The sequence below is a fragment of the Cavia porcellus genome, unplaced genomic scaffold (genome assembly GCF_034190915.1).
Source record: "Cavia porcellus strain 051 isolate PalLab524CR breed Dunkin Hartley unplaced genomic scaffold, mCavPor4.1 scaffold_1, whole genome shotgun sequence".
In the NCBI taxonomy this organism is placed as follows: Eukaryota; Metazoa; Chordata; class Mammalia; order Rodentia; family Caviidae; genus Cavia; species Cavia porcellus.
In genome coordinates this window covers 159,945,995-159,973,867 of record NW_026947484.1, presented here as the reverse complement: position 1 = coordinate 159,973,867, position 27,873 = coordinate 159,945,995, and the positions used below count along the sequence as shown (strand labels likewise).

The 27,873-nt window shown below is 39.2% G+C and overlaps 1 protein-coding gene across 10 annotated transcripts in view; it reads left to right on the top strand.

Annotated features, from left to right (window-relative positions):
• Lrrc7 (leucine rich repeat containing 7) overlaps positions 1-27,873 on the top strand; it is a 486,713-nt gene that overhangs the window by 435,487 nt on the left and 23,353 nt on the right. For all 10 annotated transcript variants that reach the window (XM_063258479.1, XM_063258496.1, XM_063258477.1 and 7 more), the window contains 2 exons: positions 3,241-3,462; positions 11,009-11,101. In XM_063258479.1, coding sequence (XP_063114549.1) covers positions 3,241-3,462; positions 11,009-11,101 — 315 coding nt within the window. The remainder of the gene's footprint in view (positions 1-3,240; positions 3,463-11,008; positions 11,102-27,873) is intronic.

Below are 27,873 nucleotides of genomic sequence, written 5' to 3'. Positions count from 1 at the left end.
GTTTGATTTTTTGGAAGCAAGCCCTAGTTGTTCAGAAGCCAAGAAGAGTGGTAAAACAGATGACCAAATTAGGAAACACAAGATACTTCTCAATCTAACACTCTTTTCTAAAAGAACATTGTGAACCAAGACATTTTTATAGTGACAGAGCCATTTCTTCCACATCATACAAAACCTCCCAAATACTTAACAATTTCCCATAATAAGCCTGATTGGCTGTGGAATGGATTTCATACATGCAGTGCCATGTGATATCAAGTCAACATGTATTTTCTCTGATTTTGACAAATATGCATTTGTGTCCTAGGGATACTGAAGTTTTTTCCCTATAAACTTTGATTGTTCGAGGTCATCTTGAAAATACCATATTCCATAAGTATTCTCTCATGCATGTGTTATTTTGTCCAATTTTCCCTTAAAAGTTCCAAATAAATGTCATATCTTATGTTCCTTTTTATGATTCAAAATGTGTCATATGCAGTCTTCCCAGAAGCCTCCTCCACATCCAAATTCCCCTTCAGTTTGAGTCCGTCTCACATTGCTAGCCCTCTGCCTGAACAAACCAGCCTCCAAAATCTACATTTTTATCACTCCTGTGTATGCAATGGTACTATTACCTCTTGTTAAGCCTTTGTACATTCCAAAAGGAAAAAAAAACTTTCTTTTATAGTCTTTCCACACCATAATTGTCCTCTAGGCATCTTATGCCATTTGTTTGTTTAAGTTTACATGTATTTTAATATTAATACTTTGCCTTCTACAGTTGTAATTCCCCATCCCCACACATCACAACCTGTAACCCAGGAGACTGAAAGAACCTCTCCTGCTGCTGTGAACAAAATCTCTTTTCAGAATGATCCTCCCATGTCTGCTTTCTGTTTTGCCAAGCCCGCTGGGAACACAGCTTCCTTAGCCCACAGTAATGGATAGATCCCTCAGTACAAAACCCTCACCCTATTTGCTTGACTACAAAGCTTGATGATGTCATGAGCTTAGCAGTTGATAGATTGATACATTTAATTTACCAGTTGATAGATTTAATTTACCAAGTAAGAAAATTCAAGAACTACTAAAGAAATGAAATATATCCTCCTTTAACACTGATCCTTTTTTTCCTTTTGAATTCACAGTCTATTAGAGGAGTATGATGATTTGGGGGAAGGTGGTTACAGTATCTTACAGTGTTTAAGAGCGTGACCTTTGAAAGACAGCCCTGGTTCAAATGTCAATCCTTTCAGTTTACCAGACCTGCAAACTCCTGAGGAAGGTTACTGAACCTCTCCCAACTTCAGTTTCTTCCTCAGTAAACTGGATAATAACAAGTACCTGTAATGCTGTTGCAAAGATTGAAGAAGGTAATACATTTAAGGTATTTCAGCACACTGTTCAGGACCAAGTGTTTGGTTGGTAGCTATTATTTATTAAATGCAGTTATTATCCCAGTGATTAAAAAGTCAGTAGGATATGCAGCTTTCTCACAAAGAATTCAAGATCCACATAATCCTGAGCTCAAGTAGTCCCATCAGGAGAAAAATAAGTCTAAAGGCTTGTGTAGCTCTATAATGCAGAGATTTACATTTTTGCCTTGGATAGACAGTCACTGAATTAATCAGCAAAAGAATCGTTAAGTAGTCATTATTGATTTTTCTCGTGTAGGTTATATATTAAGGCACCAAAGCTGTATTCCGGTTTCCTTCTGAGTTGTCTGGGTGTAAAACTGTTTTGCTTGTCTATGTGATCACTTCCAATTAAACTGCCAGTCCCTTCCCTCCCATGGTTTGAAGCACTGACTGAAGACACATTAATGTTCCCCAAGGGAGGTAAGAAGCTCCAGAAAGTGTAGAAATCAATGAATTGCTCAGTAGCTCGTCACTCCCAGCTTCTCCAACAGTGGGAGATTGTGTTTCTAACTATGTAGCTAAGCATGCTAGTGAGTTCATCCAGAATACTATGCTGGACATAGTGGCACTTGCCTGTCCTCCCAGCACTCAGGAGACTGAGGCAGGAAGATCGCCATGAGTTCAAGACCAGCCTGGGCTACATAGCAAGTCCTTATCTTAAAAAAAAGACAACAGAATACACCAGCTAAGTGCAATACCAGCTTTATCATGACTTCTGTCTTCTATCAACCAAATGCTGTAAAATTCCATGGAAGCAGAAAACAGTCAAATTTGTAGGAAGGAAAAACTTCACCAGAAGAGCCTTCATTCTTCCACAGTGGCTGAAAAGCTTGTGATTCCTCCTTAATGTAGATTTCTAAGAGAATAGATACAGTAGAGAAGGAAGCATTTACCGTTTTTTGAGGTTACCTTAGTTGTATGTATGAGGTTATTGTTTTGTGATCGCAGCTGAAGTGTGAGACTGTTGGAATGGTAATTGTTTTCTTACTGTGCTGGTGCAGACTGGCGCTCTTTTAGGAAACGTTTCCTCCTGTTTCTGTTTCCTTATATTGCTCTCTAAGATGTTTAAAGTAATTAAAGGAATGTGCAGCGTTCATTTTAAAGAACTTTCCATATCTAGTGCCTCCACCGATTACAGATACTCTCAGGATTTTGTCACATAATTAATTTTTAATAGCATTTAAGAATTCTGAGAATCGGGGGCTGGGGATTTAGCTCAGCGGCATAAGCAAGCACCTGCCTTGCAAGCAGGCAGTCATGAGTTCGATCCCTGGTACCAATAAAAAGGAAAAAGACCAAAAAAAAAAAAAAAAGAATTCTGAGAATCAAATTCTTGATTTAATAATGCAAAAAACTAATCCTCATTGGTTATACTCACCTGAACAAGCTCATTACATGCTTACGCACATAAAACTTCTCAGTTTGTTTTGTTTCAGAATTAAGAAACCGCTTTTCTCATTGCCTTCCATGTCATTGACAGTCTATACCTCAGAGATTTTGCAAAATAAAATGTCAACAAGAGCTCCACTTTATTTTCAAGTTATGACTGCTTTCTTTTCTTGAGATTTTTCACCTTGCACTTGGTTCCCTTAAAAGCAGAGGTTAACCAACTGTAGCCAGCCTGCAGATGACCAGAAATACGTTTAATGCTAGCGCACTCAGATACTAGCATTTTCACAAAATGTGGTCGCAGCCCATGTTTCTTGGTTATCCTTTGCAGCTGGTGCTGAAAGCCCAAGCCACTGCACTCTCCCCAAGAGGTGTTCCAGACGTCTTCTCAACAGCAAAAGCATGCCCTCGGCACCAGGAACCGTTGCCTGACAGGTTGTGTTCTCCACAGGCAGGTAGCCACATCCAGACGTTGATGGGGTCCCAAAGCCTGCAGCATCGCAGCCGGGAGCAGCAGCCGTACGAGGGCAACATAAACAAAGTGACCATCCAGCAATTTCAGTCACCATTGCCTATTCAGATCCCCTCCTCACAGGCCACCCGGGGACCGCAGCCTGGACGGTGCTTAATTCAAACTAAAGGGCAAAGGAGCATGGATGGCTACCCAGAACAGGTGAGAAGAGTTTTGGAAAATAACCGATGAATTCCAAGGAAGTTATTTAAAACCCCAGTTTGCCTACGTTTCCTGATGTGGTCCTGGATGCGTAAAACCATCATCCTGTTGAACGGGATGCAGTACACGCTGTAGAAATTTTATTAATTTTTTCAGTAGCCCAGGACTATTCCACATAAGCATTTAGGGTGGACAAGATACCCTTTCCCATTAAGAAAAAATCATGGGTCAGAATAGTTTTTCCAATCCTGTCCTATGCCGCGTACCCAACTCTGGTTTAACTGCAGTGTAGCTTCTGAGTGTCCCAGCTTTGGTGGATCAGAGGGTACTGACCAAGGCTCGGGGCAAAACAGACAGCACAAAAAGGAAATTATGATTTCCCTCTACTTGGGAGAAAGCATTTTTAAAGTTCTGTCTTCTGGCTGTCAAACAGTACAGAGATAAAACTTTGCTATGAAGACATTAAACAGTCACAAGAGGAATATTTCCAAAATGCTCCAAAAGCTACCAATAAATGCCAGGTAGCAAAAACCTAGCCGCTCTTCTGACCTATCTAAAATTAGGATTTGCTTTTCCATTGTAGAATCCATAATTCTTCCCTGGAACCAGAGAGCAGAATGAGGTCTCATCTAGTGAGTTTTCGAAAGCAAAACATTGAGATCTGAACATTCTCATAAAATGAATTTCTCTTATTTCCTTTGGATAATTAGGCAAAGCTCCCACTGACTTCACTAACTTCTTGGTGTGACATGCAAGGCTTTCATTTTATTATTTATTACTCAAAGGTTTACATATCATGCTTCCTTGTTTTATTTTCTAAATATATCATGCAGTGGTCTGGGGATTTAGCTCAGTGGCACAAATGCCTGCCTGGCAAGTACGAGACTATGAGTTTGATCTCCGGTACTGGAAAAAAAAAAAAAGGAATCTAAATATATCAGGCAGGATTAATTTTTCTCATTTTTTCTTTGTATTAAGAGCCATTTATCATTTGGATCCCAGCTGCTTCAAATATTGCCTCTATTTCTTAATATCTGTCTTGAAACTGAAAGTATTACTATTTCGCTGCATCTCGGGCAATTTTTTTTTTTTCAAAATAATTCTCTTCCTCTCCTTTCTTGATCTAGGCCAAGAGCTGGATTTAATGTCTAACAAACCAGACAGAAATCTTTAATCAGATAATGATACAAGGTTTTTAATTCTACAGAGATTGTAAGAAGTAAAAAAGTTTTAAATTATGCTCTACCAAAAGCATGCTGGGATGTTAAAAAGTTTATATTTACAACCACACATATAACCCAACCTCAACCCAGTTCTCCGATTTAGCTACTAGATTCCTTTTAGTAGCTAAGTGATTGGGTATTTTTTCCTCCAAGAATCAAGAAATTAAAATTCCACAGAGATCAGTGCCCTGTTTTCATCTAATTTGAATTACAGTTCAGTTTTAACAAGCAGTTATTCCAAATACCCTAAATACATAATTCGTATCACATTTGACTGGTGAGAAGTTTATGCATTAGTCGAGTTGGAAGCATCATGATTCTTACAGGGAGTGTGTTTCTGTTAGGTCCCAGGGTGCGGCTTCATAGCACTGATAACAGCCTGGCCGCAGCCTTTCACAGTGAGAGAGGCAGAAGCACGGAGGCCTGTGTTAGGGTGTGGACTTCCTTATTTCTTCTGGGTTGATCTCCCTTGATTTCCAGCTGAAATGGTTTAGAAAGCTGAGATAAAAACTTGGAGAGACCACAAAAAGTCTGAAGATCTTTAAACACCTATTTTTCATTCCAAAAGTACACTCTTCCCACCACTCAGTTATAAATCCTGACACAGTCTGTTAAAACTTCTTTCACGTTCCCATGTAACATTTGTCAACTACTGGGGCATGCTAGAACCAGCTCCCACTGGCCCATTATTATGTGCATCTCTTCCCCTGTCTCCATCTGAGTGACAGCCCATGAGAAAGTTGACACCGTGGAAATAAATACATCATGAAAATAGGCTAGTATCACCAGTCGGGGCATGCACCCCATGCCCAACCAACTGTTCTACTGCACGGTCTTCTCATCTTTTGGTTCTTCCAATCTCTCCGCTTTTTCATTTAACTTTAATTCTTCAAGAAAGAAAATGCTAGGGACCAGTTTTAAGATTTCATATTTGCTTTCATAGGGCATGTGTCCTGGCTGACTTATTAACTCCCGAAATTCTGTTTTTCTCCTTAAAATGAAAACATTCCCACCTACAAACATCATCTTAAAAAGTATTTGTGAGAGTCAAATACAGATTTATAGAGAGAAAGAGAGTAAGCCTGTCACTGAAACTATAGAAATAAAAAATAGAAGAAACAGGAATATAAAATTTTGAAAAATAAAATTTTGGTGAAGAATTTAATGCTTATCAGTTCCAACCTCCTTAGTCTACATACAGGGGGAAAACCCCAAAAACATAAAAAGAGGTTCTAAATTTCTTGTGGAACACCACATAATTTCTTCACTATGCTTTCAGTGTTTCCTTCCCTGCTTCCTCTGTGCCCCCTTTATGATGGGATAGTTTTTATCAGCTTTTCTAAATCCCACCTGCATGTAGGTCTGTGCAGGAGCTTCGAAAGAACAGATGCCCTGGCTGATCTGCATCTGACCTGGGTAATGAGAATTTCTAAACTTTCTGGTTGATTCTTTTATGTAGCCGAGGGTGAGGATCACTGCTTCGGATATTCAGTAGCGCAGCGGCTTCCAGCTGCACCATCACAATTTAGCAGCATATAGAAATCGAGTACTTTTAAGGAAACTACAAGCCTGGTTTTTCCCTGGTAACTATATAATCCAAGACAGATTATATATGCGGAACATTTAAATAGCAATGCAGAGATGAGAAGGAAAAGAAACAATGGCATGGTGTTTCCACAAAAACTCATGTGTCAACTGACTTAATTGCTGACACTTTGCTGCAGATGAAGCGGTTTTTATTTTATTGACAGGTAACTAAGAAATTAGGATCTTGGCTGTAGCCAGTCTTACGACAATTCAGAGGCCAAGCAGGATCAGAGCGCAGTCTCCCAGGTCTTCTAGGTGACCACATGCGCTGGTTGACTGTAAGTCCATGCTGCTAGAGAGGAAGAGAGGAAACCCACGCCCAACTCTGCCCATGCCTCCTACATGCACGCAGCTTGCACGGCCAGAGCTGTGCTGCGAGGGACGCTTTCTACAAATCCAGAGCTGCACTGAACAATTTTGATGGCTAGAGAATAAAACTCTTTGGGGAAAACATTTGCAAATAGCAATCACATAAGAGGCGGCAGTAGGAGGCACAGGACCTCCCTGAAGTCATCTGAGCAAATAACATGCATGGAAACCTATTTTCTAAATATCTTAATTAAAGTGCTACCTTTTAATTCAAAAGCTATCTTGTACTAACCTGGATTCATTGTACATATTCATGAGCTTCTGTGTGACACTGCAGTATATACAGAGGGCACTGAGAAGATAAGGATTCTCTTTAGCCCCTGCCTGCCCCCATTTCTCAACATCTAGTAATCAGTGTCCTACATTCAGGTTAATTTTTTTAACATCCACATAGTAGAGAAAACACACAGTGCTTTCTTCCCTGTCTCATTTATTTCACTTAACACTTTCCACTTCCACCCATTTTGCTGCAAATAAAAGATTTAATTCTTTTTGAGGGGTGAGTAATGCTTTGTTATATAAGTGAATAATATGCATATATGCATGTGTGTGGCATATAGATGTCGTGGTGTTTTCGGACACTCATCTGTTGATCCTGTATCTTAGCTATTATGTTACCACAATGAACATGGGAATACAGGTGTCTCTGGTATCCTGATGTCACTTCCTTTGGATCTATACCCAGAAATGGGGGAGCTGGATCATAGAGGAGATCTGTGCTTAGTTTTTTGAGAGACTGCCACATTATTCTCCATAATGTTGTACTAAATTACATTCCCACCAACAGTGTCCTTTTTCTCTACATCTTCATCAGCATCTATTTTTAAAGTTTTTGGTAACAGCCCTTCTAACTGGGGTGAGATGATAGCTTGTAATTTTGAAAAAATCTATAATTTAATAAAACACAAGCTCTTCTTCTTCCATCACTCACTATACTGAAGCTTCTAATAGATGAAAACCTGATCAGAAGCTCTCGAAGCAGCTGACCAGAGCATCTGATCTACAGATGTGTGTGAAATAACTCTTCTGGGCCCACTGCTCACATATTCCTTATATAACTGAGTAGAAAAGTGACTTCTTCCAGCATAAATACAACATTTCCTCCTGGGCACCTTGCCATAGCTCTTCCTGACCTCCAGAGTCGTCCACTCTCAGGCCTCGACTTCTTTCTGTGTCCTATGCATGCTCTCCAAGGATGACCCCGTTAAATCCATGCTGCATGACTATAAAATCTCTCCCCAGCCCTGGCCTCTCTCCTGCATTCCAGATGTCCCAGCACAGTTAGCTGCTTGTTGACATCTCAGCCCGGATGTCCAGTGAAGGTCACACAGTCCAAAGGAGCTGTCAGTTCCCTGCCCTGTCCTTCCACCAACTAAACCTGCTTCTCTCCCAGAACCCCCACTTCATTCGTTCACAACAGATCTCATCTACACACAGATGATGACACCAAAAACACTTGATTTCCCTTTCTTGCTGCCCACATCTGTCTAAAGCAATTCTAGCAAAGCATTTCTAGAATCTTCCATCTCTTCTCACCTGTACCACTGCCATCTTAGCTGGCCATGACCTGATCTCTCATGAGTTCAAAGACACTTTATTACTTTTCTTGCAGTTTATTTCCCTTCAACTGCCAGATTTATCTTTCTCAGACAAAAGTATCATGTCACTATTATGCTACAATGCTCTAGTGGCTTCCAAATTTCCAAATAAATTGTTAATCTTTGTCCTATGGCCCCACATCCCTGTAGCACTGTAAGACCAAGTCAAAGCATGGTCTTCCACAGACCATAGATCATGACCATCAGGCCCTTGCTGTGACGCACCACCCCAGTTTATCATGAAACCACTTTAAAATAAGACCCAGTATTAAGAAAGATCAACAGGGATCAGAAGTATCTAGAAATTAAAAGGATGCCAGCAGACTCTATAGAAACAGTTGAACCACTGCCAGACTGTTGCTTCTGTTTTCTGTGCCAAATGTCATTCTCAGTAGTCAGGCTCTTTGAAGAAAGTCAAAATACTTATTCTCCTTAGACAAGCTATTTATTAGACTCCTCGACTTAACCTTTCGCTGGATCATTGTATGTTCTCTGCTAATCCTCTTTCATCTGAGACTGCTTCCGGCTGGGAGGTATTCTCTCCTCTTGTGTTCGTGGCCTCTCTGGACATTGGCAGGTGAAACCCCTTATAGGTGACATGAATACTGTCTCTGACATGCTTTATGAGACCCAATTGTCACACACAACCTATTAGCCTTACTTTAGCATGCCCAAGAGTCAGAATTTATTTTTGCTTGTCACATTTATAAAACCATAGTGTCATCTTTACTATTTCTATTATCAATAAATATATTAAGATAGTTCTTCAAATACTTCACACATATGAAATTTGTTTTCCTTAAAAGTTTTAGTACCTTCCAGATTTATAACAGCTGGGGGTTTAGCTCAACGGCACAAGCTCCTTCCTGGCCAGTGTGAGGTCATGAGTTCGATCCCCAGTACCACCACCAAAAAAAAAGAAACAGACTTACAATAATCTAAAATATATATAGTCACTACTGTGAGAAAAAGAATAACTGAAACTTACTGTTGGCAATATTGTGTGTAAATTAAATATGTTGTATTTATTTCCTTTCTATTTTTATATGGGCTTAGGGAGAACCAGAACTGCACATACATGTTATGGAATAAGAAATGTTGTATTGGAATGGTAGAACCAAATTTTAAACGACTTATTTAGAAAAGCATAGATACATGAGCAAACACAAAAGAAAAAGGTTATGACCATATTGCTTGATTTCTTCTCATTTTTCAATGAATAAATAATAACAAAAGGTAAACTAAAATATTGAATAAAGCCAAACTATTCCTTCCACTGCATCAGCAGTTATATGTGTGTTCCCCTGACTACAACCTGTTAAAAGCTGTGGTTTCTACCACCTTAGGAAAACCAGTTTTAAGCAATCTAGCTCACTTGAAGGAAAAGTTGTAATTAAATGTATCTTTAAAATAAAACTATAGAAGAGTATTTTGATCGTTGTACACTCACCCATAATTTGCAAACTACTCTTTAATGACTCCACTATAAAAATCATATTAGTAAACAATTTTTCCCCTTTTGTCACAAGTGAACTATGTTAAAGATTATTTTTATTATGATGAAATATGACAGTGAATTAAGAATGGTCCCATTAAGCAGAAAAACCTAGTTGCTTTAAGTTCCAGTGGCTACCATTGTTTACTAATTGAGCCAGGAGTAGGATTCAGGTTTGCCCTGAACTGTCTAAGAGGTAGTGATTAAAGTGCCTTGCAAGTGAAAATAGGCTTTCAGCCACCCAGGGTCACTGTCCCGTGTTGCCAGCAGACATTCATCCCCAGCCCAGGATCACCGAGAATTGTTAGGTTCGCACAGTTTCTCTGGTCCGTCTGCACCGAAGTTCCTTCCAGGGAATGCTTGACCTACACTCTTTGCGCACTGGCAGAATCATCTTCACTATTATGCCAGCCCAAGCCCCAGTGGACCCCACTGCTAATGGCATCCGTCCCCACCATGCTAGAAAACACCAAGCTCTTGTGTCTAAGAGACTTGTATTGGTGATTTGGGGTGTGGTAGAGGTAATATAACCCAGAACATTAGGACACTAGTTCTCAGGGCCCAGAATATTTATTTGCCGTTCTCTGCCGCAAACAAGCTCCCCACACTCTGACCCTCTTTCTCTGACTTATCCTTGACCTTCAGTTTCTTCTGAGATGCCCAGCTGGGACCTGGCCCTGGGCCTGCGGTCAGACTCTTCCCCGATGATTCCTTAGTTTCAGTCTCAGCCTCCGTCCAGCTGGGTCCCCTTCTCACACTGGAACCTCTCTGCGTTTTTAAGCACTGTAATCGTTTGCCAAGAGGATGAATTGTTCTCCGCTACTGAAAAGCAGATTTGTATATTAGGTAGCAGGGTTTTCTTTTAAAATATTTCTATAGTTTTACTGTAAGTAGCTGCATTTTCTCACAGCATTCAAGAGCTGTCTTGTGCTGATTCAGCCCTGCTTTCTTATTAGTCTGGATTTATTACTTTTATGGTAAGGAGCTAAGAAAACGCATAATTTCTTCAGCATTCATAAGACTGAATTTTTGGAACCTGCCGATCAAAATTTAGTCCTGCTAATAAACAAGTACTTACAGATGTCTGCTTGCTCAGGTAATTTTACATAGGGAAGTGCTGAAAGTTTTGTTAGAGTTTATACCGATTTTTTTTAATACTAAGTGAACATAAGCTACCTATATGAAATGTGAATCTTTGCTACTGAGATAAAGTTATTTGCAAATGTGTAGATTTGATAGCTGTTTGATTACTTTTTAAATTTTTTTTCACATAGTTTTGTGTGAGAATAGAAAAGAATCCTGGCCTTGGATTTAGTATCAGTGGTGGAATTAGTGGACAAGGAAATCCATTCAAACCTTCTGACAAGGTAAGAAATGAATTTTTTATTGACAATTTTAGTTTAAAGAGCTAGCGTCCTCACAGTGACATCAAAGGTTAAGGAAAAAACCTTCATATCACAATAAATAAACAAATGAATGTGCGAAAACAATGTTCTGTTTTTACAGAATTTAATGAGCTAGTTATCTATGAAGCCAATTAAAAGCTTTTTCAGCATAAGGAAAAAGAATCCGCTATAGTGCTTGTCAATACTAAGAAGCAAAAACATATATTTAAGCATTCTGTTTGAAAGGGAAAGGAGTGTTCCAGCTTTTTTAAGTATTCTGGTTTTTTGTTTTATTTACATGCTTGAATATATTGTAAAGAAAGGCAATTTCTAACCAGTTGCTTCCAAAGACTTACCTGTAAATCACTTATTTATTACTTAGATGAACTTTTTTACACAGTAACAAATGATTTCAGGGTGATTCGGTGCCAAGCTGAAACCTGGCTGCCAGCTCATTAGGCTTGTAAAGAATTCTGTTAATAGGACTATATTGTAAAACTACCAAAAACTCTTGTGGGAAGTTGGAGTTAGCATTAACAGAGGAACCAGGTTTTCTCCCTGGTTTGTCTGGACTTGTCAAGCATGGGAGAAAGGCACCCCCAACTCTCACCTCAACCACTGCCTGGGCGTCCAACATGAGGCCCCTGTTCAAGGCGGCCTGCTGGGTTCCAGTGTGGATTGTCTGACTTTTAAAAATAAGGCAAAAAATTTACCCTGATCTATACAACCTGCCCTGCTACCAACAGTGTTTGTCCCTGATTTAAATCTATTAGAAATTATAACATAATGATAATGTAAATGATCTACTTTTTACTTCATCAAATTTAAATATTAAATGGCATCTTGAAACCTTAAGATGATGAAGAAAACTCAAAATTATATTTAAATAAGATCTCCATGGCCTATTACCTTTGAATCACAACTTGGTCCAAACTCTTTCAGCTCATCACTACCCTAAAAGTAACTCACAAATCAAATTCTAATCATGAAACCTGATTCTGAAAAAGAAACTGGAGATTTTTAAAGCCAGAAATAAAAATATTAATACTTGTTTTCCCTAAAATTCCCTCCATTCATCCCATTTCTTATACTTTTCCTTCTCTTCTCCCTTCCTTCTCAAGGACAGAAGAGGTCAGACCAAAAGGAGGACTTGTTCACACACTGTTGCATACATTAAAAAAATCTCTAGTGACTATGGGTGGTCCTTATTTAGAAATAGAGACTGGAAAGCCATTGCTATCTAAAATTTGTGCATGGGGCAGCCCTACATAATGTTCAGGTACCTAGGAGAAGCTCAGAACCATCTGTAGCCCCTGCGCCCCCTCTTTGGAACCATTGTTGAGGATGACGGTTGATGGAGAATTACAATGTTGAGTGTGGGGTTTGAACCCAAGGCCTTCCCACTGAACTACATCCCCAGCCCTTTACATTCTTAGTTCATTTTTGAGACAGGATCTCACTAAGTCCTTACTTGTCCTATCTGGATTCAAATTTGTCACCTTCCTACGTCAGCCTCCCAGCGTATTGGGAGGGAGCAAGGTGTGTGCCACCAAGCCAGGCCAACGTGATACTCTTTTAAACCCTCAACTCATTTTGCTTTATTTATCTTGTTCCCTCTTTTTGTGTCTGGTTTTCATACCATCCATACATTTTCAATGCATTTTCAAAGTTAATAAATACATTTCATACATTTTCAAAGTTAATAAACTGCTCATTCGTAAGGTAGTTGGAATTCAGAGGGTTTTTCTTTTTTCACTGGCAGATAAATCTTTTCACTGTATTTTTGGAAGATACAGGATAATATTTCTAAATTAAGGATGAGTAGTCCTTATTAGTTAGTCCTTACTATTTAGTCCTTTTGCTAAATAGTCAAAAGGTCAGAATACTGTCGTATTTCTGGGATTTTTTGTTTTTAGTAGTACATGTTTGCAGTACCTAACCATTACATTCCTTGTAGGAGCTGTTGCACATATGTGATACATCTGAATTGTTTCTATTGCCATTTTTATTCTCTTCAGTTCTTAGCTGCCTTCCCCTCTGTGAAGATCTGTCTTTCCATTTCCTGTGAGCTATACTGTATTTTTCTCTTTAAATGCAGGTCTTTTTTTTTTTTTTGTATCAGGTATCGAACTCAGGACCTTGTGCTTGCCAGGCAGGTGCTTACACCACTGAGCTTTATCTCCGCCCCTTCTCTTTAAATTATCTATACTTTGGGTTTCTTACATGAAAGAAACCTTGTGATATTTAAGGTTGTGTGTCTATTGCAGGGAGCTAAATCTGCAGCATTCAAATCACTGCCTGTAATTCTTCCGTTATAATGAAAACGAACAATTTCTAACTATTACTTTAATTTATCATTTGTAACATTTCAATGAGTCTAGTGAGACTGAACTATGTCCGATCTTATAATTTACTCTTTTGGTTAAATGTAGTAGACATCGAGCTTGAATTGAATAATAGGTCCATTGAAAGATTTCCTGAAAAGCACTTTTTTCTTTGGCTGATTACACTCTGAAGCACTTCACAATGTGAAAAGTAAATCTCTATTATTGTAAAATTGATGAGAATCACCAGAATTTCCACATCTATGAAAGAATCACAGTACTGCTCAATGTACTGACCACGTTCCTAGCATGCCAGGCACATGGTAGGCCCTTGATTATGGTGTCCAGGGATCTGAAAACTTCAGCCCTGATAGTTCACATGGGAATTTAATCAGCTCTCAAAGAAAGGAACTAATGTCTTAGAAATTCAGTTGCATTTCTTTTGCCTTGGTGCTTCATTGTTATAGTTGTTACATAAACTTTAGCATAAAATCCAGTGCCTGTATCTACCTCCAAAATACCAAACAGTAAGAAACTGAAAATTAGCTAAATACCCCTCTTTCCAGTATTCAAAACAGATTAGACTTTTTATGAGTTGACTAACTTCAGCTCAAGGCATGAGGAACCAAATTAAACAGATGTTTAAATTCAACAGATCCTGTCTAAGTCTGAAACAGAAGCTCTACAAAAAGTCAAGTCATGCAAAAGCTAAAACTACAATACCAAACACATTCTCTCCCACTTAACAAACCCTGAATTAGCGCTCTCTTCTCAGAAGCACACTTTGTTATCCCACTTAATGATCATAAGTGCTTGAATATTTTGCTACTCAAAATTTTAAGTACCCAAGAACATCTGAATATCTTAGAGGCATGGAGAACTTTCTACAGAAACTTGGTTTGTACTCTTATTGTGGATGGCAACCACTGTTTCATCCAGATGCCGAGAACCAATATGAAAGAGCATGCAAGCTGATGACAGCTTGTGCACGCCTGAGATTGTCACCTCAGCAAAGGCTGAGCAGAGGCTGCACAATACAGAGAGCTGTCTAAGCTCTGGGACAGGACGGTGTGCGATTTAATGCAGAAGAGTCCTGAGACCACCCAGAAGCTTACTGTGGCTTCAGGAAAGGTTAAGGATGAAGTCCTAAATGACAGCTATTGCTCAAGACTTTAGCATTTGAAAACAGCATCCGTAGTAAGGCTAACTCCTCTCCAGAACCCAGGTGGTCTTAATTCTTGGGTTAAAGGAACACCATACAATGAGCCCTAGAGTTAATGCTGTCAAACCAACATGCAATAGTTAAAAGCAACCAACTCACTCAGTATGGAGCTCCTGTTTTGAAGCTCATCACAAGTTTGATTCCCGGTACCAAGAAAAACAACAAATCACCATAAAACTCGTCACCAAAACTGCTTCTGCGTACTTGGAAAGAGGAAGCAGACGACACTGCCTAGCAATGTCCCTGTCCAATGCTTGCCTCTGCCCTCTCGATATTGTGGGTCAAAGCCATGATCACATTTATTTCTGTAGAGAAGCATTGCTGCCAGAGTAGCAAGATGCTGCTGAGAGAGAAGGAATCGGTTCCAATAACTGTGATAATAAAGTAGTAAAAATAACAGCCTTTTTTTATTATCTGCAGTGTTCTGGGCTCTGTATTAGGCTCTTCATGTGCGTGGACTTATGTCATCTTCATAGCAACTTCTGTTAGCTGAGTAATGTTATTATTCCCCAGAGGGGTTAATTAACTTCCCCAAGGTTATTTAGCTGATCTGTAGCAAACAAGATTTGAAACCAAACTAATCTGACTCTAAATCCTTCTCTTTTAATAAGCACTATCGTACGTGTCTCTATCCACAAATGCCCCTTGACAGAAGATCCACACGACAAATTTACACCCTGGAGAGCTGAGATGAAGATGATGTCCCAATATCTAAAGTATCACAGGGCCCTCTAATTAGTCATAGTCTCCATATTTGCTTTAATAAGTCCTTGGGAGTCCGCGTGTGTTGTTATCAAACCAGGATAATTAGAAGCCTGCTGAACGGAGTAGACTGCAAACAGTTTCATAGCTCATGGGCTAAGGTGTCATCACAGGAGTGACGCTGCTGATGGAACGGGCCACAGTACCCTTTATATTTAACTGCCCATAACTGAACAACGTAAGGCTTCAAAATTGCGAGGTTGGACCAAGATCGCTTCTACAGGATGTTGTTAAAAATGAAAAAACTAGACTGATAGATGACGGCACGGTGCAGCCACAGTGTTCCATAAAGCAGCTCAGAACACTGCAAGTGAAAGAACTTCTAATGATGCGTTCACAGCTCATCATTCGCAGGCTAATATCTTTCCTTGCTCCATTTGAGGAAAGGAGCAGTCAGTGCCTAGAGTTTAAAGGCATTAATGAAGACTCATAGGCCTTTTCCCCCAAAGGCTGCAAAAAGTATTGCCCTACACATTGCCATGAGTAACTATCCAGTCATCGAATCCCATTGCAAGTTGTTACAATGGATCCACCCCACCCTCAAAGGACTTGAGAGCAGAAAATGCATACACTGGGGCTACCAAATCCCTTATTTTCCTAAGTATCATAAACGCCAGAGAGCTCATCCATATCTCCACCAGGCGGGGCAATCTGACTGTCACCACAGAAGTGACAGGAGAAATACGCCTGTTCCTTTTCAAATGCATTAATTTGCCTCGGGCACAGGCAGAATTCCAAGCCACAGAATGAATATTGGAAGTATGGAAAATATAATCGTCAACACACTTGAAATCAATGTGCTACAATTTCATAATTATTATAACTTATTGACATTATGTTTAAATTGTTGCCTCTAGATCTCCAAATGACCTGCAACAAGATTTAAAGTCCTCATTTCACCATCCACCCTGAGGGAAAAATAGAACATTGGGCAGACATGGGGACTGCATCAAATAAATATTTTTGTGTGATTAATATTAAAGAGGGGAGGATAGCTAGAAATGCAGAATCAAAGCATTTGTCTGATAGCTTTATCCAGGCCTACCAGTGCACAGTGCATTCATGCCAACTGCAAGTTCAAAAGTGCACAAGAATAATTTCTCAGTTTTCCTCAGCTTCATGATACTGGGTGATACATATATGAAAAATCACAAAAGATACATTTTTGACTTAGGAAAAAGGCACTTACTACATGCCAGTGATTTGCCAGATACTTTTCAAAATGCAAGTGTACCAAGCATGGTCGTCTAGAACTCACTCTATATGGCTTACATTTATTACAAAAACACTTAAGGATACCTAGAACAAGTCCTTCACTTGGTACAGATACTAGACAAATACAGCTTACGTCCTGTACTTCTCAATTTATACTGTAGTTAATATAGTTTATATAATTGTGATGTGCTTAGCACTACTTCAAGTAATTTTGCAGTATGCGTTGAAAAACCTATAAAGCATTGGGAATAACATACATGACCAAGATAGATGATGGTTTATGGACTATACTTTGGACTAAATTCAGGAGGGGGCTGAAATATACCTTATTTCACTATAAACCCGATTTTTTAAAAATTTTAAGCATAAACTATTTTATAAAGCAATGGATTACTTCAGCTGCATCTCAGCCACAGTACAATTTGAGATTTAGGATTTCACTCAGTCATTTGAGGACATTAAAAGTGAAATAGAGTCAGGGTTTCGTACACAGTGAAGCAGTTCCCTCGCTGCAATCTACTGAAAGTCAGCCCTCAATACAAGGGTTTGAAAACGACAATTAGAAAAAAAAGAAAATGAAAAAACGAAAACAAAAGAGTTTTTAAAATACCAAAAAATGTATTTTTTCATATTCACTGTCCCAATGTTGACAAGGAAAATCCAGATAAATTCAGAAACATTGATAGAAATATAGTCTTTCATTCTGTTATTAAATAGTCAAGGATCTCCTGTTAATTAGGGCTCCTATAAGTGTGACCACTTATGTAAAGCTTTAAAAAAAAAAAACCCGCATAGCATAAGAATGTGCTTTAGCTAGCTGGAAATGTGGGTGTCTAGACATCATAATATAGAAAGGCGGGTTAGGGAGGTGGCTCAAAGTTAGTGCAGTTGCCTAGCAGGGGTCTGCCCTAAGGTTCAATTGCCAGAAGAGCCAACAAAAAATTTTTTTAAAAAAGAAAGGAAATAAAAGAGGTCGTTGATTTTAATCTGTGAAAGCAATCAGATAACATTCAACACACGCTTGTTTATTTAAGAAAATGTCACTGTGACATACAAGTAAAAAAATAAAGTGATTAAAAGGTACTATTTGAAATATGAACTCTGAGCATGACCTATAAATTCAACAGGATTCCTAGAAAGTCATTAGAATTGAGAGTGGTGTTATTGTGTGATATTTTGTAATAGTCATTAAAGTATTTTTCAATAGATTTAAAGTCAAATGGACAACCAGGTACCTTAGTTGCTAGAGCTATATGTTGTATGTGTTCTCTCTTCTGCTTTACCTCAGTTATTTAGCCTGAAATAAAATAAATGAGAGAGAAAATGAGTGGAAAAGGATTTAGATTCTGTTTTCAAGTTTGTTTCTGTTCACTGGAAAAATGTTACACACTTCCAATCAAAATATGAAAGTGCTAAAATTTGTTCACAAATAATGTCTTATGTAAGTACTAAGAAAATGGAAGAGAAAATAAAGGTCCACCAATGAAAGTTAATTACTGGAAGTTAATTAGATCTTTGAGTAGCAGATGAAATTTTTCAACATTCTGTTCATTCAGTTACTGAATGCTTTAAATGATATTTCAAGGACTTCAAAATATTTCTTGCTTCTTGTTTGAAAAGGTTATAAACAACTAGGATTCCTGGAAGTATTATGAACCCAAATTAATCAACTAAAATAAAACAAGCAAATAAATGAATAGCTATGCCAGACCAGATCTCTGCTAATACCACGCCTCCTTAACTTTTTTAGAGACCCACACATCAAATATCAATATCATCCGCCTTCTTCCAGGCAACTCCCAAAGTTGCTTTATGCTAGAGGTAGAGAGAGCGTCTTATCTCTTGATCCTACTGCCAAAGATTCATTAGTAAGCAAAACATATAATCTGTGAAACCACTGGGTGAGAAGACCCTGTAGCACTCTCATCTTTATAGCGTGTCTTAAGTCAGTTTTCCTAGATCAAACACCTGCTGAAGGAACTTTTGTGCAAATGATTTGCTGCAGACTCATTCTCAGGCAAATAAAGGGATAAGGGAAACGGGAGGGAAAAAAACCTCAGTAACTATGTGCCAGGATGCCCAGCAATGGTGCCCACAGAATGGTCTCACTTGAAACAGAAGCAGCCTTCCTGGCCCTGACACCCACTGGTCCGTGGCTGAGAGGAGGAGGAAAGTTTCCAAGCATTTCCCAGAAGGGAGGTTCTTGGTCCAGCATATTCCGTGTGCATCTGTGAGCAGCACCCGAAGCTCCGGTCTGGGCAGCTCACCAAGTGAGTCCCTGACTGGGCTATGAAAATGGGTTTCCTTTCATCTTTCAGTCTAAAAGGACTTCAGTGCCAGAGAGACCGATACGTTCCCATCCGTGAGAATCTCCATCCTTCCAGCTGGCGTCTAACTGTGAAGGGTTTGCAGCATACTTGAGGCTGGACTCTGAAATTGGCTATATGTCAGAGTTTCTTTTTCTGCAGTGAGAATCACTGAAATATGCCTTTACATGCCTGAGATTTTTCTTGTTAAATGATTTTTCTTTAAAAAAATAAAAATAAAAAACTGCTGTCTCTGACAAATTGAGCTGTAGTCCCTCTGAAAGGAACCAAATCTGTGTTCTTTAGAGCAGTTTGCAAAGCTAATATGGATCAAAAGGAGCAGGGGCATGAGCGATGTTGGCATGAACAATCTAAAAGGCAGGAAAAACATTCAAATAACCCCCGGCAACTGTGGAGGTCAGAGGGTCCCCTGAGAAGTGAAAACCAAACCCAGGGAAAGTGCACGTCACCTTCATTGTGCCATTTTTTCTTCTTTGGGTACCTGCAGAACACATAATGACTTTAAAGAGTTTGGTGTGTGTGTCCTGTAAATTCAAACTCAGATCCTCCTGAGATCTGTCAGATGAGCTGGGGAGAAGTCACAAATAGATGAGAATAGATTTCTAGGAAAGGGTACCATCAAGTTAACCAGAAGTGCTGGCTAACTATGCCAGAAGGTTACACCAGTGGTTAAAATGTAGAATGAGTTAGATATAGATATAGATATAGATATAGATATAGATATAGATATAGATATAGATATAGATATAGATATAGATATATAGATATAGATATAGATATAGATATAGAGATAGAGATGAGATAGAGATAGATACATAGATACACACAATTGTTATAAATTATACATACAAATTTCATATATATGTACAATAAATTTTAAAAACAAATCCAGAGTTAGATTAAATGGTAATTGTAGTTTAAGATTACCAGATAAATTTAGGTCTTCAGCACACAGAAAACCAGTTTTTCTACTTCCCCTCTTAAAGAGACTGTCTTTCTTCCAGTGAACATGTTTGGTCTCTTTGTCAAAGATAAGGTGGTTGAGTGTGTTTGTAGTTGTGTCTGTATCTTCTATTCTATGCCATTGATCTTCAAGTCTGGTTTTTTGTTTGGTTGGTTTGTTTTTGGTTTTGGGTTTGTTTTTTTGTTTGTTTGTTTGTTTTGTTTTTTTTTTTTTTTTTTTTTTTTTTTTTTTTTTTTTTTTTGCCAATACTGTGCTTATTTTATTATAATAGCTTTGTAGTATAATTTCAAGCCTGGGATTGTGATGCCTCCTGTTTTGCCCTTGTTGCCCAGGATTGTCTTTGCTATTCTAGGTCTCTTATGGTCCCATATGAATTTTAGGAATGTTTTCTCTAGATCTGTGGAGTATGTTAATTGTATTTTGGAATTGCATTAAATTTGTTTAACAGTTTTAAAAATATGGCCATTTTTCTGGGCCAGGAATTTAGCTCAGTGGCCTAAGTGCCTCCTGGCAAGTACAAGGTTGTGACTTCAATCCCTGGTACCAAGAAAAAAAAATATGGCCATTTTCACAATGTTGGTTCTTCCTATCCATAAGCAAGGAATATCCATTTTGTGAATTCCCCTTCAATTTTTTTAGAGTATTGTAATTTTCAGTGTATAAATCCTTTACTTCCTTTGTTAGATTGATTCCTTTTTTGTTTTTGTTTTTATGTTACTGTGAAGGGTGTAGTTTCCCTAATTTTCCCCTCAGTGAGTTTGTTGTTTGTGCACAGGAATGCTACTGACTTTTGAGTACTGACTTTGTTCCTGGCTCCACTGCTGAATTTGCTAATTAAATCTAGAAGTCACCATGCACTAAACTAAAGTCAAAGTGGGTCAAAGATCTAAATATTAGGACAGAAACACTACACCTTCTGGAAGACATAGTAAGTAGAAACCCTGAGGTCATAAGGGTAGGCTAAAGAGTTCATGAACAGAAAACAAACTGCCCCGAAAGTACTTCAAAGAATCAACAACTGATATCTTATTAAAACGTTTTTGCACATCCAAGGAAGTCAACAATAGAGTGAAAAGAAGACCCACATATTGGGAAAAGATTTTAGCCAACTGTCCCTCAGACAAAGGACTTCTATCAAGAGCATATAAAGAACTGAAAAAAATCAGCCTCCCCATGATTTAAAGACTCAATCCAAAAATGGGCATCTGAGATGAATGCACAATTCTCAGATGAAGAAATACAAATGGCAAATAAATATATGAAAAAATGTTCCACATCATTGGCCATTCAAGAAATGCAAATTTCTTTCAGTTTCTTACACTTGAGACAATATGGTGCTTACACATGCAAGTCTGATTTATTTCACTTGTGATTATGGTTTCTAGTTGCATTAAAACACCAGTAAGATTTCATCTCACTCCAGAACAAATGGCTAACATCAAAAAATTAACCAGTAACAAATGCTGGTGGGGTTGTGGTGAAAAAGGAACTTTTCTCCACTGTTGGTGGGAGTGTATCCTGGTAAAACCACTATGGAATTCAACATGGATTCCTCAAAAAACTAGGATCAGAGGTTCCATTCAACTGAGCTATTTCCCTTCTGGATATTTTCCCAGAATTGAAAGTATCATATACCACTGCAATGTATGTGCATCCATATTTATAGCTTCACAGTTTGTAATAGCCAGATCTTGGAAACAACCCAAATGCCCATCAACTGAGGAATGGTTAAAAAAGATGTGATATTTTTATACAATGGAGTACTACTCAGCCATAAAGAATGATAAACTCGAGGCTTTTATAGGCAAATGGATGCAACTAGAAACCATACTCACAAGTGAAGTAAATCAGACTTGGATGTGTAAGCACCATACTGTCTCACTAGTGTAAGAAACTGAAAGAATAAATAAGATCCAAAGGTTACAATAGATATAGTAAAAGGGAAAGAAACTGCTCAATGGGAAATTATATTGTTTGAAATCTCGCATACTTGTATCAATTACTTTGAGGATAACAATATGCAATATAACAACTGTTGCTAAATTCCTATCATCTTGTTTTGAAATCTTGTGTCACCATTTTTTTGCTGTTGTTGCTGCTGTTGTTGTTATTGTCACTTTGCTGTTGTTGTTTTTAATTGCTTCTTGATTTTTCTGTTTTCTTCTCCTTAAAGTAAAAAAATGGAGATATGCACATGTATGACAAAATACCAAAAGAAGATTACTAGATAAGGTGCCAATTTACATCTACACATGTATTTAATTGTCTGTTATCTTTACAGTACGCTTAGTGCAGTTATGCATAGCCTTAATCACTAATTCTGTTTCCCTACAGTGTAAGACTGTCACCTGTATTTAAATCCTTTCTAAACCCCATCACCATACCAAAACCAAAGTCCCATAAAAAGGGCTATTGCTTAATCCCCCAGAATATTCTTCAGTAGGAAATATGCAGCTTTTCTAGTGTTCAGCTAAACAGTAAAGTGATCAAAGAAAAATTATATCTTCATTTTTGTCAGTTTACCTTTTTGTTTATTGATGTATCTTGTCTCTCTGCATTGAAAGAGGAAAAACTGTGTGTTCCCTTTATCCCTGCTGGTCAAGGAGGGTTCAGATGATTAATTTAGTAGAATACATAGACCAAGGAAACTGCTTCTTCCTTTTCTACAAGAAAGACCCAGCAGGTGTGGTGGCGCAGGTGTGTAATCCCAGCACTCAGGAGGAGGCTGGGGCAGGGGGAGCCTTGAGAGTTTGAGGCCAGTCTAAACTACCTAGTGAGAGCCTGTCTCAAAAAAAAGAAGACCCAAGGTGGTTTTGCATGAATTGTAACACGAGTGACGGCAGCTTCGGTTCCCTGAGTGTGTCCATAAAGTCAGGGTAGCAAAAGGGACACAGAAAGCCAAGGAATCTGGTCCTTGTGGATGCTGCCACTACTCGTGATGAAACTGTCCTCCTTCCCTACCACTCAGCCGTAAGGAAGGAGACACCTGCGACATTTCTAGCTAAGCGGATGCACCCCGAGAAGATACTCTCACGTGAAGCAAACCACACTCACATTGTTTCTCTGGTGTGAGAAACCAAAAGGGTAACTAAGGACCAAAATGTAATAAAGACTGGGAAATGGGAAGAAAATGTCCAAATGAGAAGGGGAAGGAGAGAAGAAAGGAAGGGAAAGAAGAAAAAGCAAGAGAAGGAAAAATGGAAACAAAGAGTTTGTAAATAAGGAGGGTAAGAGAGAAAAAAGATCAAGATACAGCAAGCATGTACAGATCCCCGAAGATGAGTGTTATCACCGTGTGTATCCAAAATGTACCTGGGTCAGCCGTATGGCTCAGTGTACAAGGTCCTGGGGTAGATTCCCAGCACCACAGAAAGAAAAGGAAAGGAAAGGTACTCATAAAATTAATTTTTAAAAGAGAAGGGAAAACAATGCGCCATCGTAATATTTCCTTTTCCTCTCCCTTTACCCTAACAATTAAATTCAGATTAATTTTTTTTAAAAAAAGAAATTTTTCTCCTTCGAATACAGTCTCAGGTATGTAAACTACACTGGCCTTTGTTCTTTAACTTATGCTTTTAATTTGTAAGTGAAAATACTGTTACTATGAATTAGAAATGTAGGACTAAAAGTTTTAAAAAAGAAAGAAAAGCCCTGCTCCAGCCCATACTGCCGATGTGTGTCCAGGTCTAAGATCCACGTTATCATTTGAAATGTTGGAAATCAAAACTTTGCATGTGGTGGGCATTTGGCACTGGAAGTTTTGACTGTCCAAGTTCACTGCCACCTCGAAGAAATATTTCTAGAACCGTCTGACTATACAAGGTGTTATCAGATAAAATAACATTAAACCTGTAAGAACCATAGCTCCACAAGATACAGCTTACAACAAAATACGTCCTCCCTTCAAAATCCTTATTTTAGTATAAGCAGTAAGAAAGTCTGGAATCCCACCTTTCAGTTCCTGATTTTGAAGAGACTCAGGTGATGTCAAAGAGCCCACACTGGAGGGGCTCTGACGACGCCCGCAGGGGTGATCCTGGGAAACCTGATTACCCAGGCTATTTTAGGAAGAGCTGGGAAGGAAGGAGAATCCGGTGCCTGTGGTTATCTACTCCCGTTTCTAGTGCTTCTGCTGTGAAACGCTGCTTGGGAAGCTGGCAAGAGAAGCTGCTGGGGACTCAGAGTGAACCCCTAAACTCTGTTTCCAGCAAACCAAATCTCTGCCACTGGCACAGTCTCATGATGAACACTGGCTGTAAAGGCCTCATAAAATAAATATCAGCTGTCTTGTTTTCCTTGCATCAGAGCCGGAAAACTAGAAAGACAGTAAGTGAATAACCATCAGCACTGACTTTCGAGAGAAAGTGTGACCATTAATAAAGAAAAATCATTTTTAAGCTCAAAAAGTTCAGCAAGAAATGAACGGCACTTAAATGTACTTGCTGGCATAAACATCTCTGAGATAGGTAGCTGTTTAATTCTAGGTAAAATATTGGTAAGACTGGAGCAATTCTTAAAATTCAACATGTAATTATAAAATAAACCAAATGGTTTGCTCTTATATACCCCAAAGAGAGCAGTCCATAATTATAAAGAATATTCTAGTATTCAATGTGCCAATCTAAGGTGCTTATTTTGGGATACTTTTAACACCTCAGAGGAGCTGTATTTTGATATTCTGTCTCTGTCTCTGCCTCTTATTCTGTGTCTATCTGTCTGTCTGTCTCTTTCCTCCCAATATACATCTTTCAGAGTGATCAAAAGGAATGATGTCACAACTCCAAAGACAATCAATGCCTTATTTTCTACGAGGACATTATATTCCATCATTTTAATGCTAAGATCTTTGTAATCTCAGCGTCACTGTCTCCGGGGTTCACTCATTTCTTGGTTGCTCCAAGGCCTCATTAATTATTTTTTTAGCACATGCCAAAAAGTGGTTTCAATTATAATCTTCATTTTGTTAAAAAACAGTTCACATGTGAAGTTCCTTTAAGTGTCTGCTAAGGTTGTCGCACAGGTTTTAGAGGCTGTTGGTCAGCTGCAGAATATTAATTTGTATTTGTCTCAAATTTCCTAGGCTTTTAAAGCGATGGCCTTTGTGATTCATCTAATGAGTTTTGCGTTTCACTGCTGTATGGACCGAGGCGCAGCTCTGCGCTGAGGTGTCATTTTCAGGGGTTCTTCCTTCCCTTCCCTTCCGGGTTCTGCCCAGACTTCCTCTTTCCTTTTTTTTCCCAAGGACCCTGGAATTATTCTCTTTTCTAGTTGCATAAAAATTCCTCAGTTGCTAAATTGCTAAACTTGCAAAATGTTCAAAGCCTAGAAGTTGATGCGTTAAAATATTTCACCATCATGTTTTTGAGTCATGGAGAGAAATGCAGGTGATAATTAGTTTATGTTTAATGCACCAGGTTTTCTGATAAAGACTGGATAAGTACTGTTATTATCTATGGCTGATGTTGCTTTTCCAAGACACAAGATAGCTATAACTTGCGCAAGAAATTAGTATTTGTCACATCTTCAGAAAAACCAGTAACCCTAAGAGCTACTTAAACTATAGCTCTATTTGCTATTTTCTTTCTTTCCCTTTTTTCTTGGTTGTTGTTCTCATTTTTTAAGACAGGATCTTACTGTGCAACTGAGTCAAGATTTGAATTCACTTTGTAGTTGAGGCTACACAGTGATTCTCCTGCCTCAGCCTCCCAGGTGCTAGGATTAAAGGTGTGAATCACACCTGCTCTATTTGCTATTTTCATGGGTCAGTTTTTCCTCTAGAAACCCTTTTGGACCTTTTATAGTCATATAAGCATGAAATACCATATTCTACAATATTCAATTTTTTCCAAATTGTAACAGCATAGAATTTAACTGGGATACAGGCCTCCTAGAAGCCAGTTGCTTGGCATCAGTTTGAGCTAAGGCTCTTCAGAATTTTAAAGAAAAGCATATTTCATAAATTGAAGTTGCAGATCCCTTGAGATAAGTTCTGTCTTGGTGTCTACGCTGCACAATAGCTGAGGCTGTCACAGTCATTCACCATCGTCATTAAAAAAGGGAAAAAAAATACAAAGTTCTCTTCTCCAAAGTCAGAATGTTTAAGCGCCATCCTTGGAGAGTAACTTTCTGAGCCTCAGGTTTGGAGGCTACACAGCCAGTAAGACAAGATTAGATCTTAAGGTTTTGAGAAGTCTTCTGGACTCACCCTTTTCCTAAGTTAGGTGTGGAAAGCAAGTTTTTTATGAGCCCATTGTGGCTAGTTTTGGAAGTCATGTAGGACCTGCATAAAGACTGGTTTAAGGTGGGGGAGAATCTGAGGTGGTACTGGGGACATGGCTACGTGGAGCACCCAGCCAGCTGTGTCCTGGATCACCCTGCTCCACACCCACGGGGGTCCTTCCATGACACACGAGCCCATGGGGACAGTGTCTCAACAGCTCTGTGGTTGCTGCTGTTTGGGGAAGCAGAGACTTGCGCTCAGCACCAACCACAAGGCTGTGTTGGGAAGAAGCCTAGAGACTGAGTAGTGAGTGCAGCCACTGCTCTTCACGCAGCAAGGAAACAGAATTACTCAGGAGATGAGTGACACTGGAAAAGTCCTCTCAGAAAGGCCACAGACTGCTGACTAGAATAGATTCTGGCAGCTGTGACTTCCAAGAGCTGATGCTTCTCACTTGGAGCTACCAAAGGCAGGAGCCTCAAAAGGTGTGAAAGGTATTCAGGACCTCTGGAAAGTCCCACTGTTTGAATCATTCAAATCGTATTAGGACAAGAGTGAATGAGTGTGAAAGGCAATTAAAGACATTGTCATCCTGAGCCACCCGAAGGAAACCATGTGAGGCGTGTGGGACTTTCCAGCCCTTTTTCTGTCTCCTCCCAAAATAAGAGACACTGATCTCCTTCCATGGGGAAGTCAGGAAGGTGGCAAAGGCTGGCCTTACTGTCTACTCCAGACAGAGAAGACAGCAGAATTATTTTCCACCCATGATCTCAGACAGCTGGCGACTCACTGGCTCTCAGTGTGAGCTTTGCTGGATATAAGACCTTGGATCAGAGCTGGATTTTCAGACTTTCGGTCACCAGTCACCACAAGAAAAGGTACTGACCCTTTGCCAACTGCCATCCGCTGTGATGCCATATTCACCTACAACTGCTCGATTTGGTACCAGGATCGTATCCATTTTACTAACAGGGGGAAGTGTGTACCCAGAAGTTAACCAGCCCAGGTTGTACATGGTAAATACCAACAGGACAACCCTAGTGCTATGGCCCTCACCTCTGCTCCTCAGTGTATTAGACAGAAAACAGTGGCTCCCAGACACAACCATATCCAAATGATCAGGACCTATGAATATGACCTTACAGAGCAAAAGGGACTTAGCAAATGTCATGAAGCTAAGAACCTTAGATGAGATTACCCCAGAAATTCAGGGGGCTCAGCGGAATCGCTGATAGAGGCTGAGACTCTTTCCTGACTGTGGTCACAGAGAGATGTGACAACCACAAGTGGCCAGAGAGCTGTACCACTGCCAGTCTAGTAGTCAGAAGGGGACCATGAACTAAGAAATGTGGGCATTCCCAGGAGGAAAAAAAGGCCAAGGGAAATAGCCCGTCCTGAAGATTTAAATAAAACAATCCTGCCATGCCAACGTCTGTTTCAGCCCAGTAAGACTCATGTTGGAATTCTAGCCAAGATCTATTCTAGCTAAGATCATAAGCTCATGGTAACCTAAGCTACTACTGTGGTAGTTTGTTACATTTCTGGAAAACAGAGGTAATGAGGTTTTTCCCCTCTTCCTTCCACCAGATGATTTGCTTCATAACCTTAGTAATAAGTTGTTTCAGTAGGCTCGAATGTCATGGCTGATAATCTGCCCACATTTGGCCCTCTACTGACTATTGTTAAGACACTCAGTCTTGGATCTTGCAAAGTTGTATGG